General features: G+C 43.0%; 1 protein-coding gene across 1 annotated transcript in view; it reads right to left on the bottom strand.

The window, feature by feature from the left end:
- Positions 1 to 9,461, bottom strand: part of LOC139049265 (uncharacterized) — a 258,184-nt gene extending 248,723 nt beyond the window's left edge. The window contains exons 1-2 of the mRNA XM_070524636.1: positions 9,447 to 9,461; positions 6,438 to 6,513 (exon numbers count right to left, since the gene is read on the bottom strand). Of these exons, the coding sequence (XP_070380737.1) occupies positions 6,438 to 6,513; positions 9,447 to 9,461 (91 nt within the window). The remainder of the gene's footprint in view (positions 1 to 6,437; positions 6,514 to 9,446) is intronic.
- Positions 9,462 to 13,943: the final 4,482 nt, after the last annotated feature.

Genomic DNA, 13,943 nt, shown 5'->3' with positions numbered 1-13,943 from the left:
GGGTAACGTCTTACGTAAATGTCGCATGCCAAATTAGTTGGCGTAATTCATTTAGCGATGATTAACGCTACGGAATAAAGAATAGCATAAATTATTCATTGATGGACAAATCTAACTTGTAATGAAACTGGCTTCTAATAAAACAATAGCGAGGATAGCAGCTATAACTTCTATTTGTTGAGGACTTCATGACGATTCGCAGTCTTTATTCTTAATAGGTGTAGCTCTTGAACGGAGAAAAATATTCTATAATTTGTACTAGGTTAACTATATTGTTGCTTGATAAAGTCAGTTTATGAGACGTTGGAAAGGCAAATTATTATCTCAGATACCATTTGCAAACCACATTTCGGACAGGCATCATCAATACGTTCAATTTTTCCATACTTATCACACAAGCAAATTGAACTTGCAAGGAACTAAAGTGGGCCTTTAAACCCCGCCGAGAAAAGCAGTTGTTTCCTCGATGAAGTTAGTCTCTTTGTCGAAACACAGGTCGGGAAATGCTCGGGAAATATTGCTTGGGAAAGTCTGGTCTTCATTCGGTCTTTTACTTGCAGTCTTACGATAATGACCAACTACACCTTAATAATTTCATTGAGTAGCCAAGAAATAGGAGTCCAGTAGTATTTACTGGAAGTTGTAGTTTCCTTGTTTAACTCCTGCGATTCGCATGTATTGCAACGTGTTCTCTTTTAGCTCACCTAATGATTCTGCTGATTCAATAGTCCAAGTTATGCCTCGATTTCCACTGGTATTTGAGGCAAAGTATTTCGAATGACTCATATCTTGAAATACACAGTTTCTTTATACGCTACATTGTCGCAAATTGCGCGTAAATGGTCCAGTTTTACGAGCGCGGGCGCTATAACTTGCCACATTGTTACGGGAACAGTCAGAGAGGAGGTGCTTAATCGTCTCCTTTCAGCAACAGTTGTAAACAGCGCTGTCGAAACTATGGCATTGGTTCAGACGGGTTTCAGTATTCAAGGCCGTCAGATCTCTGCACAAATTCTTTAAGGGCCCTTCACAAGGTCTGGACACTTCGAGCTGGTAAGTGCAGAGTATACAATGCGCGCTAACGATCGTGTTTGCGAAGAATTACATTGCCACGCGCCGCCGAAAGGTCTGAAATTCGAATCCGAACGCCTTTTACGCTTTCCCTCGCAGTAACCGCGCTCCAAGCCGGTCTGTGACGTACTCGTGTATCTTCGCCTACGTACTCGTGTCTGTAGTGTGATGGCGCTCGTAGTGACACGTGAATGAGAATCAGAATAAAAAATTTATTATTAGAAGTTGAGTAACAGTTACAAGTACTTAGTATGCAGAAGGAGGTCCCATAGTCGAAGACTGTATAGGAATAAAGAATAGCATAAATTATTCATTGATGGACAAATCTAACCTGTAATGAAACCAGCTTCCAATAAAACAATAGCGAGGGTAGCAGCTATAACGACTATAACGACGTCGAGAATTATTCAAGGTAATATCTGTTATTTGTGTGATCTGTTGCTAGAATTGACGAATTGAAGCTCAGAGAAATAATAAAACACACAAACTGGATGTGTGCGCGTTTTTGTTTGTTTTACTTCGCACCGAACCAAACGAGATGTAATCCCGCTTCATGTGTTTTGTCCCACGGTCATGCAGTCAAGTTCGCAAGTACAGAGACTATGCAATTTTCTACCGTGTTCAAGCGCGTGGTCCTGCCCTGCGATTGGCGTGTTTTGCCTCAGTGTTCGTGTAGCACTGCATTATAACGCTAGTCATGTGTCCTTGTTCACAGCGAGGAAAATCGTGTGCTGCGCGTAACCAGACAACCAGAACAGCTCGCGCGTGACGCCGTCAGCGGAAGTTCGCAGCGTCCCAAAATAAAACGAAGGCGGGGCCAGTGACGCGTGCGTCATGGGCCCGGCCTGCGATCCTTGAGGTCCCGTATGGTAGAACGCAGGGAAGAAATTTCGCTTGCGGCGGCTAGAGAGGGCGAGCGGAGAGTGTCTCGCTATGCAATGGAGCTCCCCTCCAGAAATCATGGGTTGGCGGCACTAAAGTATTTCTATCTCGCCTAATAATGAGCCAATTTGAAATTTTTTTGCGGCAGAACGCTCCGTAGAAGACACGTAACAACTTCCAGCATATACGAAAATTTGCTATGGGGCCTTGTGAAGGGCCCTTTAAGGGCTTATGAAATGTGCGACCGATTTTGAAAGTAGCAGTGCGTAGCATGGTATCATTGTAGGAATGGTTCACTATTTATTTCTTCTGTCACCTTTTATTCCCTTTAACCACTTTCCCAGCACACAGTAGCGAGCCGCTACTTACACGCTAACTTCCCCGTCTTTCCTTCTCTTTATAGTCTCTCTCTGCGTTCCTCTGATGCGTTCCTCTTATGAGGTGAACCAAAAACGACGATATTTCCAACCGCAGGTATTGGATCAGTGGATTCAACAATATGGCAAAGTGTTTGGTATATGGTTAGGCGACAAGCCCTTCATGGTTGTCACTGATGTCGAGCTGATCAAAGAATGCTTCGTCAAGGCTACCAAGGTATTCCAGGACCGGCCAATGTATGCTATCCAAGAGGAACCACTTGTAACTGGATTGCTTTTATTACGAGGTTAGTATTGCCACCAGACAGTAGTAGTTGTGTAGTAGCCTCTTCTTTCTCGTTTTTCGTCTTTTCCCTGACCATTTTGGGTACTAGGCGCGAAAACACACACGGCACAAGGAAGGAGACGGGACAGAGCTTCCTTGTGTCGTGTGTGTTTTCGCGCCTAGTACCCAAGATGAATTGTGACGAACTCGCCCAGCAAGACGTCCTTCCCTGACCATGTTTTGCATTCAGATTAACAGCTCTTACGCTTGCGACGAGACACGAGACATTTCAACGCAGTTCTGTATTTGACCACTTGAAGGTATCATTGTATGCATCACTGGAGTTATTCCAATGTACCATTGGGCTCCCAAGGTATTCATGAAATACAAGAAATATCCTTTCTACGCAACCACCTATAGCGCAATGTTGTTGATGTTTCATTCCAGAAATCACAAGTGCCACCAAATTATTTCTGGGAGCATATACGGATTATAAACAAATTTCGTCTCAAGCAAAACAAAATTTCTACCAACACACGCTCCATCTCCTTCTTAGAGATAATCCCAGGAAATTTTGGAATGCGGTCAGCAGGAATAAGCCGGATACAGTAGACTCTTGCGACGATCACAACACTCCAATACACTAGAGCGACTGCTGCAAAGTGTTAAATGATTTATTGACTCGTGTTTTTCCTCTACCTTGCCGAATGTTCTCCCTCATCCTTGTACATCTGACTTTTTACCCATGGATCCAATACTAATTGATTCCGTTGGTTTGACACGTTTAATTGAAAAACAGAAGATTTCATCTTGTTCAGGTATCGACGGCATTACAACGAAGTTCTTGAAAGTACATCTACCTGCTCATCATTGATTCTTCGTGGAATCCTTGAACAGTAATTACAGAATTGTTCTATCCCTCCTGATTGGAAGGTGGGGAAGGTGGTTCCATGGCATAAATCAGGTATTAACGCTTCAATACTTAACTATCGGCCCATTTCATTAACCAGCATTCCCTGTAAACTTCTTGAGCACATTATTAGTTCTCATCTTATTACCTTCCTTGAATCTATCAACTTCTTCAGTTCTTGTCAACATGGCTTCAAAAATTTTGTTTCGCGCGAGACACAGCTTCTGTCTTTCACTAATGATTTATTTCGCGCTATGGATGCTAACATTATTGTGGATTGCGTTTTTTAGACTTCGCTGCGGCGTTTGACACTGTTTCTCATGAGCTATTACTAATTAAACTTGGTGCTCTTAATATTAAGGATCAGGTATCAGGCTGGATTAAATGTTTTCTTTCCAAACGTAGTGAATAAACGTAGACCACTCAGGACAACTGACTACAACATAAAGGGATAAAGTCAGCGTTCTCAATTTTGGTGAAATATTTCTGCAGCCTCCTTCCAAAGCAAGATCACTTCGGTTCTTATGTCGAAGCATGCTCAGCTGACCTGGTGTTAGGATCAGAGACTTGGCTATCTCCCGATGTTAATAATTCTGAACTATCGTTGTCCTAGCTGCCAGTTTTCATTATATAGAAAAGACCGCATTACATCACGCGGTAGTGGGGTAATAATCGCCGTAAGGAAAAGAGTGCAAGCGTTTGTTGCTGATACGGGATCGTGCCTGGAAATTTTGTGGATCGGGTTACGTCTGTCACCGTCTGCAACTAGTGCCGTTGGGGCGTGTTATCGCCCACCTGATACACCCGAGAAATTCCCTGAACTCCTGAATGAATCTTTAACTCACATTCAAAACAAATTTCCACGCGCATCAGCATTACTGGCCGGCGACTTCAATTATCCGAATATTCATTGGCACAAGAAAGCGTGAATGCCAGAATTTTCCGAATGTGCTAACACTTTCCAATCTGCACCAAAGTTTCCACACCTACGCGTGGTCATTCGCTCTTAGATCTTGCACTGACAACGCAACCGGAGAAGACATCTGTACACCTATTAGATGGCATCAGCGACCACATGATATTGCAGTGCGATTTTACTGTAGTCAGGAATAAACCAGAAAAACAGAAAAAGTTATATTTGATTATACCAGAGCAAACGTTGACGCTCTCCTTAGTGAACTATCATTATTCTGTACGGATATTTTCCACTCTTTCAATATGCGGGATGCAAATGAGAACTGGTTCCTAATTCGTGACAAGCTAACTCTGCTGAAAGATAAACACCTGCCTAAGGTCACCATTATAACATCTACAGAAAGCACATGATTCACAAGGCACGCGAAACGATGCATAAACAAAAAGCAACGGTTGTACGCAAAAGCTAAACTGACAGCATCTGAACACGATTAGAACAACAAATGCACACATGCGCAACTGTGCAAAAGTGAAATTGAATCAGCGAAGGACAAATTTTATTAGTGATCTTTCACACATGTTAAAAACAATCCTCAAAAATTTTGGCGGGTTGTTAATCCAAGTTACAGTTGAAACTCCTCAGTACCCATAAATAAAGAAGGTAATCTTTTTACTTCCCTTGAAGGAGCAGAGAAATTTAACAAATTTTTCTGCTCAGTATTCACTCATGAGGGCCCCTTACCAAATGACCTATAATTCTTAACGCTGCACTCAACTATGCCTGACATAACTGTCACGCCAGAAGGTGTATATTCTGCCATAGACCGTCTCCCTACTAACTCGGCACCCGGGCCCCGTGGAATGTGTCCTAAATTGCTAAATATAGCAAAGCCTGTAATAAGCCACATCTTAGCTGCGATTTTTCAGCAATCTATAGATAGGAGCTGTGTCCCAAACAACTGGAAAATTGCGCGTGTCATACCCGTTTTCAAATCTGGTGATGCCTCTAAGCCATCAAATTACAGACCAATTTCGCTAACCAACACCAGCTGCAAATTACTACAACACATAATCTCATCGGCCATCATAAGTTATCTGGCGAAGCATAACTTCTTTTTTGCGCATCAGCACAGCTTCCTTCACGGTCGATGTGGCAAAACACAACGGTTCGAATTAACTACTGACCTTCATTGGGCTGTTCATGCTCACTCTAAAGTAGACGCCATAATTGTAGATTTCGCCAAGGCGTTCGATAAAGTTCCACACAAGCGTCTAATGAAAAAATTTGACAATCTGAACATTGTTTCGAAGGTTATTTTTTGGATAAAAAATTGATTGGTCAATCGCTACCAATCAGTCTTTGCTAATAGTCATTCATCAACCCTCTCCCACGTTAAATCTGGAGTACCACTAGGGGCTGTACTCGGACTTATCTTATTCTTAGTTTATATTAATGACTTAAGCAATAACCCAAGTTCTACGGTCAGATTGGTTGCAGATGATTGCGTGATATGCAGACAAATAAGTGAGCCTTCTCATTCACTTCAGTTACAATCGAAGTTAGACAAGATTAACAATTGGTGCTCGCAATGGCAAATGGAAATTAGTACCTCGAAAACAAAAGTCGTGACATTTACCACAAAAACTGTCTCCGAACCTTGCCATTACACTCTAAACAGCATGACTGTAGAATCGGTACCTGTCATAAAATAGTTAGGGATCCATTTAGCATCCGACCTTTCATGAAACATTCACATATATACGGTCATTGACAAGGCTTCTAAAACACCCGGATTTCTCAGACGCAATCTGCGTTTAGCTAATGCAGACACTAAGTTTTTAGCATACACCACATTGGTACACTCGCAGTTGGACTACGCCTCTTTAATTTGGAACCCGTACCAATCATACTTAATAACAAAATTGGAGTCTCTTCAAAATAAAGCCGCTCGATTCATAAAGAAGAACTACTCGTGTACGGCAAGTGTGACTGAAATAAAGAAAGCTCTCAACTTACCTCTTCTTGAATGACCTAGAACGCTTTCCAAACTGTCCTTTTTTCCAGAAATTGTATCACAGCCACTCTTCCTTTGCTAAGTCCCGTCTCGCGCCAGCGCATCGCATATTCCCACGCATTGACCACCAACTCAAAGTCGAACCCATCTTTGCTTGCACTAACCTCTTCTTTCATTCGCCGCTCGTCCTAGCCATCCATCAATGGAATTTTCTGCCTGGCACCATTGCATCTGTCATTGATTACGAAGCGTTTGTAGCCAGCCTGAAACGTCCACCTTGAGCTGTAACCTTCATCCTTCCCCTTTCCCCATTTTATATATGCGTATATATATAACGCTATTCTATGTAACAATTGTATGTTTGTTGATGATTGTTGCTATGTGTCTTTATATTTTAAGTTTTCCTTTTCAACATGCTGTTAATGGTCAGTGATTTCCGTATACATCGTAGTACTGCGTTGTTTTGTGCTTACTGTTCTCCTCCCCCCCCCCCTATGTAATGCCTGCCAGGCCTTTAGGGTATTTAAATAAATAAATAAATAAATAAATAAATAAATATGTCTCAGTTAATGATTATGACTCGCCTCTTGTTTCCGCAACTTCTGCAGTACCTCAAGGTTCTGTGTTAGGTCCTCTCATGTTTTTAATTTACATTAATGATCTTGCTGATAACGTTATCGACCTTATAAATGTTTTGGCAGATGACTGTGTGCTTTATCGTTCAATTACTAATCCCATTACTGAAGCACAATATATATATATGGTGCTTCATACATATATATATATATATATATATATATATATATATATATATAGATGTATGTATTTATATATATATAGTTCCGTACCTTCACAGAAAGCGCAAGAAAGGCGCATCCGCCACCTGACGGCGATCTTATGGAGGGATTGATACACGGCTGAACGTGCGGTTTGGCAGAGCGATAAAGACAACGACCAGGTTGCTTGCACGTGAGCGGGATCAGACATCTTCTCTTGCCCCAGCGTTCTTTGCAAATATAATGTAAATATATTGTTCGCCTCCCCCTCAACTTCGTGGCAATATATATATGTACATATATATATATATATATATATATATATATATATATATATATATATATATATATATATATATATATTGCCACGAAGTTGAGGGGAGGCGAACAATATATTTACATTATATTTGCAAAGAACGCTGGGGCAAGAGAAGATGTCTGATCCCGCTCACGTGCAAGCCACCTGGTCGTTGTCTTTATCGCTCTGCCAAACCGCACGTTCATCCGTGTATCAATCTCTCCATAAGATCGCCGTCAAGTGGCGGATGCGCCTTTTTTGCGCTTTCTGTGAAGGTAAGGAGCTAGAAGGGCGATAGGGCTTCAACCGGGAAACGTGAGCAACATCATTTGGCAGCGAGAAGGTTGAAGAAACAGGGCTCATGGGTATAACCTCGTAATTGACGGCACTGAGTTGTTGCAGAACCTTGTAGTGCTTGGTGTAACGTGGGAGGAGCTTCCCTGATAGGCAAACGTGGCGGCATGGCGACCGTAGGAAAGACCAGAGAGCCAGGCACGAAGTGCTGACTTCTGTGTCGGCTGTCGCAACGGGACTTTTGGGAATCCTACAAAGCACAAAGTCGGTCATGAGCAAATTGACGAGCTACAAGGGCTCGTATAAGGACATCACTGGCGTATTCAGTAGGCGACTGAAGCGCCGAAAGAAGGAGAGCCTCGAATGGTGATGCAGGATGTAGGCCAAGCAGTAAATAAAACGGGCAATATCAATCGGTGTCATGCCGTGATGAATTGTACGCCAAGGTAACAAATCGTAACGTGCTGTCTCGGTCACAGTGATCCGGCGAAACATACAAGGCCAGCATCTCAGTTTACATTCGGTTCAGGCGCTTGTTCAGTCCATTCGTCCGTGGATGATGAGCGGGGGTGAGCTTATGTTCTGTGAAGCGTGCACGAAGGAGGTCATCTACCACTCGTGAGAGGAAGTACCTCGCGCGATCGGTGAGGAGCTGCTCAGGGGCGTCATGATGTAGAATTACGTCGTGTAGGACAAAGCCAGGGACATCTGTGGAACAGCTTGTCGGCAATGCCCTGGTGATTGCGAACCACGTGGCATAATTTGTCGCGACCGCAACCGATTTATTTTAAGAGAAGGACTTCGGGAAATGGTCTAGAAGGCAAGGCCAACGCGGAAGAATGGCACTGCAGGGATGTAAATTGGTCGTTAGCTGGCCTGCAGGCAGCGCTAAAATACGCTTGCGACGTTGGCAGCCTTCACAAGCAGCGACGTAGCGGTGCGCAGAACGGTACATGGCCATTCATAGGATAACATGAAAGCGTAGTGAATCGCGCTAGTTGGTACGTCGTGCTCACACTGTAGAATGGAAGTGCGATGTAAAGGGAGACAAAACAACGAGAAAGTGTTCTTGTCTGTCGATGCTCCTGTCCGATATTCCGTTACCTTTAGCAACCATAGCTACCCTATTCCTTTACTTCCAGCTACTCCTTACGCGATATTCTCGTTATTTATCTTTGCTCACACTGTTTCACTGATCTGCAACACCTCTGCCTGTCTGTATTTGATTATTCTTGTACTTAGCACAGGAGGTCCCTACGGCAGTTTAAACTATGGGACCTCCTTCTGTGCTAATACTTACCATATACTTTCCTGTATTCAAATACCTTTCAAAAAAACCATCAAACTTGCTACCAAGCAGAGGTGACAATGCAAATGTTTATTTCCAGGCTGCTGTGCCAAACCCACCACCTGTTCATAGACATACCGTAGTGGGCGTCGTTGGATTAAGTTTGATCACTATGGAGTTTGTTTACGTGTCTCTAAATTAAGTTCAGCAGCGTTGTCGTATTTCGTCTTCATAAATGCGGCTACCATGACCGGGATTGAACCCGTGACCTCGAGTTGGGCAGCCTATCACAACAGTTGCTGGTTTACTGCGACAGGAAATATTGATGTTGTTATATTTCGGTACATGATGTTACCTTGGTATCACGCATTTTAGGCACAAATTAGAAATGCAGCGCTAAGCAACGGCTGCACACGTTCTGTATCCTGAATGAATGTCGATCTGCTTATTGCAGGAAAGAAGTGGCAGAAAGTACGCAGAGTGTTCAACGCCTGTTTCACCCCTGGAAAAGTAAAGGAACTATTTGGTATTGTCGACGGTAGTATGACAGGCCTTGTCCAGAAATTCGACGAAGCTGCACGTTTCGGTGACATTGTCGACGCTCGTGAAGCAAGCCGTGACATGGTTTTGGAGATGCTCACAAAGACCGTGCTTGGACGAGAGGTTAGTCACGAATGGTGCCCCTGTATACATGGTACCACCACATGAAAGCTACCAAAACATCTCAAGGAACCACAGTGCTACACATGGTGGGGCATTCTCTGGCAGTAACTCTCGGAGATTGAGGACACGATTACAGATCAAGACGGCCTGTTCGGTTTAAGGTACAAAACCAACCAACGCTATTAATGCGTAAGCATTTTTTGGCGAATACCCCAGCAAAAGCTGTTACTTCAAAAATGGAACGCCCTTTATCTGCACAAAAGTGAGTAATTTGCGAAGACATTTCGTTGTTATAATAGTGTAAACGTCCCGCACGACGGGTGGAAATAACGTCTTACTCATCGCAGACGTGCTTGCCGTAGTTTAAAGGAGGCAACGTATACGCGCTGTCCAAGCATATAGAAAGGCTATTTCCAAAGTACCCATGGTTTACTCGCGGTTCAGAACCAGATTGTTCTGGCGGCTTATAGCGGATAATTCAAGCGTGTTTTCAGGAATATAGGATCATCTAGGCTCGAATTCTTCGACATAGGGTAGCCTCACAACCTGCACGGTTATCTCAGTGAGCTAGCTTGAATGCTAGGTTGCCATGTCAGAAGTTCGAATCGCCTTTTTTTTTTATCTGAAGGTGAAAAGCTCGAATTCGCCTCCTCCTGTCAACTACATTTCCAGGCTTGGAGTAGGGCCTGACACCGGCAAAAATGCGGAGAGCCAGTGGGGCTATAATAATCCAGGCATATCTGAATTAAGAAGACCCCCAATGCTTCCACAAAAGATACTCCCTTGCCAGAACAGGCATTGACCTTCCTGGTGCAGTATTCGGCCACTTCATCCAAAATGACTCAATCGATTAACCAATGGCCGTCATTAGCCAGGATCTGTGGAGCACCCAACCAATGGGGTGGTCAGAGCTGCAACGCAGCAGAACGTGCTAAGAATCTCTGGACCCTGACAGGCCGCCACTGGAAACTGACCCTGCCAAGGCTTAACACCCGAACTCTGTCGAGTGAGACTACCTTGGCAGGACTACTTGAGGAATTATCAGGCATTGTTTGGGATATATTTTGTCTTATTGAGGTTAGAAGAACTGGGGAGGCTTATACAGTGCTGACAAATGGCCACGTCCTCTGCTAAAGAGGGCTTCCAGGTGAGAAGTACGAAGTAGGATTCCTGATTCATAGGGAGATAACAGGAAACATTGACGAATTCTACAGCATCATTGAGACGATAGCAGTAGTCGTAATAAAGCTTACTAAATGAATGCATTAAAAGTGGTACAAGCCTACTCTCCAACCTCCAGTCATGAAGATAATCAAAAGGATTAGTTTTATGAAGATGTTGAATTAGCGATAAGAAAAGTACAAACTCCGTATACTGTACTAATGGGCGACTTGAGTGCAAAAGGGGGGAAAAGCAGGTTGCTGAACAACCAGTTGGCGACTACGGCGTTGACACTAGGAACACTCGAGAAGAGATGTTAACAGAATTCACGGAACCTAATGAACTGCGAATATTGAAGATCTTCTTCAGGCAGCGTAGGACCAAAACGTGGACGTAGAAAATCCCTAACGGTTAAACAAAAATGAAATTCATTTCGTACTTTCAACCAATGCCAGCATATTGCAGGGTGCAGAAGTGCAGCGTAGTGTAGTGTAGGGTAAAGTGCAGTGATCATAAGTTTGTGTGGGCTAGCATTCACCTCAATTTGAAGAGAGAGTAAAATTGGTCAAGAAGAAACAGGTCACGCTGGACGCAGTAAGGGTATAAGGAGACCAATTCAGTAAGGTACTTGCAAACAAATATGCAGCCTTAGAAAAGAGCGATGAAGATGACATATAAGTAATGAATCAAACCGAAACTAGGCCGGCTTCCGAAGCAGTAATTGAAGTTGGAGTAACGCACCAAGGCAACCAGTAGGTAAGGCCTCCCAAGTAAGAAAAGTCCTAATAAAGAAACGACAAGGAATAAAATGTCCAACTAAAAAGATCACATGGAATTCGTGGAGCTGTCAATACTTATCAAGCAGAAGATAAGGGATATTCGAAAGTGTAACGTGAGAAAAACTGAGAAAGCAATCAAAAATGGACCCAGCATGAAATCAGTACGAAGGAAGCTTGGCATATGACAAAAAACGATGTACGCACAAAAAAATTAGGCAAGGCAATATGATCAGCAATTTCGAATATAAAGTAAAAGCAGTGGAAGAATTTTATACTTGCTTGTCGAAGCAGCAAGTAGTAATGAACAGGTTCCAGAGACTCCTTCTATAACAAGCGATAAAGTTAGCTGGGTATTGCAAGACATGAAACAGAGAAAAGCGGCGGGAGAAGATAGAATAACAGTCGATTTAATCAAATATTGAAGAAACTCAATGCTTAAGAAACTCTCGGATACAAACTGTCTGTCGACTTCAATGGTCCCACAGAACTGCATTCTACAAAAGGGAGGAATACGTTAGAGAATTGAAAAACCGTAGGCCGAATAACTTACTTCCAGTATTATACAAAGGATTCGTCCAGATAATCTCCAATATAATAAAGGGAACACTGAACTTAAGTCAACCCAGGGAACAGGCTGGTTTCAGGAAGGGATATCTGTACGGTGGATGATATCGATATCATAATTCAGGTAACCGAGAAATCGGTAAAGTACAATGAGCCTCTCTGTATGGCTTTCATAGATTACGAAAAGGCATTGGATTCAGTAGAGATACAAGCAGTCGCAGAGGCATTAAGTAATCAAGGAGTGCAGGAAGCTTATGTAATTGTCTTGAAAAATATCTACATAAATCCCACAGCTACCTTGATTCTCTACAAGAAAAGTAGGAAGATACCCATAAAGAAGGGGGCACACAAGGAGACAATCTATCGATGCTATTCACTGCTTGCTTCGAAGAAGTATTCAAGGTATTAAAATGGGGAAGGCTTAAAACTGAGAATCAACGGCGAATATCGCAGCAACCTTCGATTTTCAGATGACGTTGTCCAGTTCAGCAACAGTGGGACGAGTTACACCAAATGATTAAGCACCTTAACAGAGAGAGTCTAAGAGTGGGGTTGACGATTAATATGCAGAAGACAAAGATAACAACCTATAGCTGGGCAAGGGATGAAGATTTCAATATGGCCAGTCAGCCTCTCGTGCGTGTAAAAGAGTACGTTTACCTGGCTCAATTCCACACAGGGGACCCTGATCTTGTGAAGGGAATTTACAGAAGAATAAAAATGGTATTGGAGCGAGCATACGGCATACATTGTCAGATCTCGAATGGAACTTACCTTTATCATGAAAAAGAAAAGCGCACAATAAGTGCATTCTAACGGTGCTGACATATAGGGCAGACACTTACAATGAAGCTGGAAAACAAGTTAATGACCATGCAAAGAGCGATGGAACAAAGAATGTTAGGCGTAACGTTAACAAACAGGAAGAGAGCCATATGGAACAGTGAGCAAACGGGAATAGCGGATATTCTAATTCACATGAAGTGAAAAAAACTGCAGCATAGCAGGTCATCTAATGCGTAGGTTGGATAACCGATGCACCATAGGGTTACAGAATGGCTGCCAACAGAAGGGAAGTGCAGTCGGGGACAGCAGAATACTTGGTGGTGCGATTACATTTAAAAAATTGGCAGGCACTAGTTGGAATCCTTTGGCGCAAGGCAGGGTTAATTGCAATCGCAGGGAGAGGCCTTCGTCCTGCAGTGGACATGAAACAGGCTGGTGATGATTATGATTATGGTGAAATGTAGATGATTGTTAGCGTTATAAGCGATACGAACCAATTGAAACCAAAAAATACTTGATTAGAGAGTGCTGCAGTATGGTCAGATTTATGCATAACAGTAGGAATACATAGAACTTCATCGAAAATGCATGGGGAAGTTTATAGTAGGTACAGGCCAAATTGAAACTTGGTGGTCGGCCAACTTAATATTTAGGGGTGGGTCAACATGCAATTTAAGGCTGGCCCAAGTGAAAACTGGGAGTGGGCCAACTTTAAGCTTGGGGTGAGACCTACTTGAAATTTGGGGGCAGGTGAACTTACAAGGATGGCTTGGTGGGCCAATTGATAAAGCATCATAAAGGGTTTAGGGCTGTGTCCTGTTGTGCTTTCTGTCGCCGTGCGTGGGCGCTGTTTATGCTTTAAAGTAAGTCTAAATTTGGGGTGAACCAAGTAGAAATTT

The sequence above is a fragment of the Dermacentor albipictus genome, chromosome 8 (genome assembly GCF_038994185.2).
Source record: "Dermacentor albipictus isolate Rhodes 1998 colony chromosome 8, USDA_Dalb.pri_finalv2, whole genome shotgun sequence".
In the NCBI taxonomy this organism is placed as follows: domain Eukaryota; kingdom Metazoa; phylum Arthropoda; class Arachnida; order Ixodida; family Ixodidae; genus Dermacentor; species Dermacentor albipictus.
Note: the sequence above shows the minus strand (reverse complement) of the source record. Positions and strands in the feature narration are given on the sequence as shown.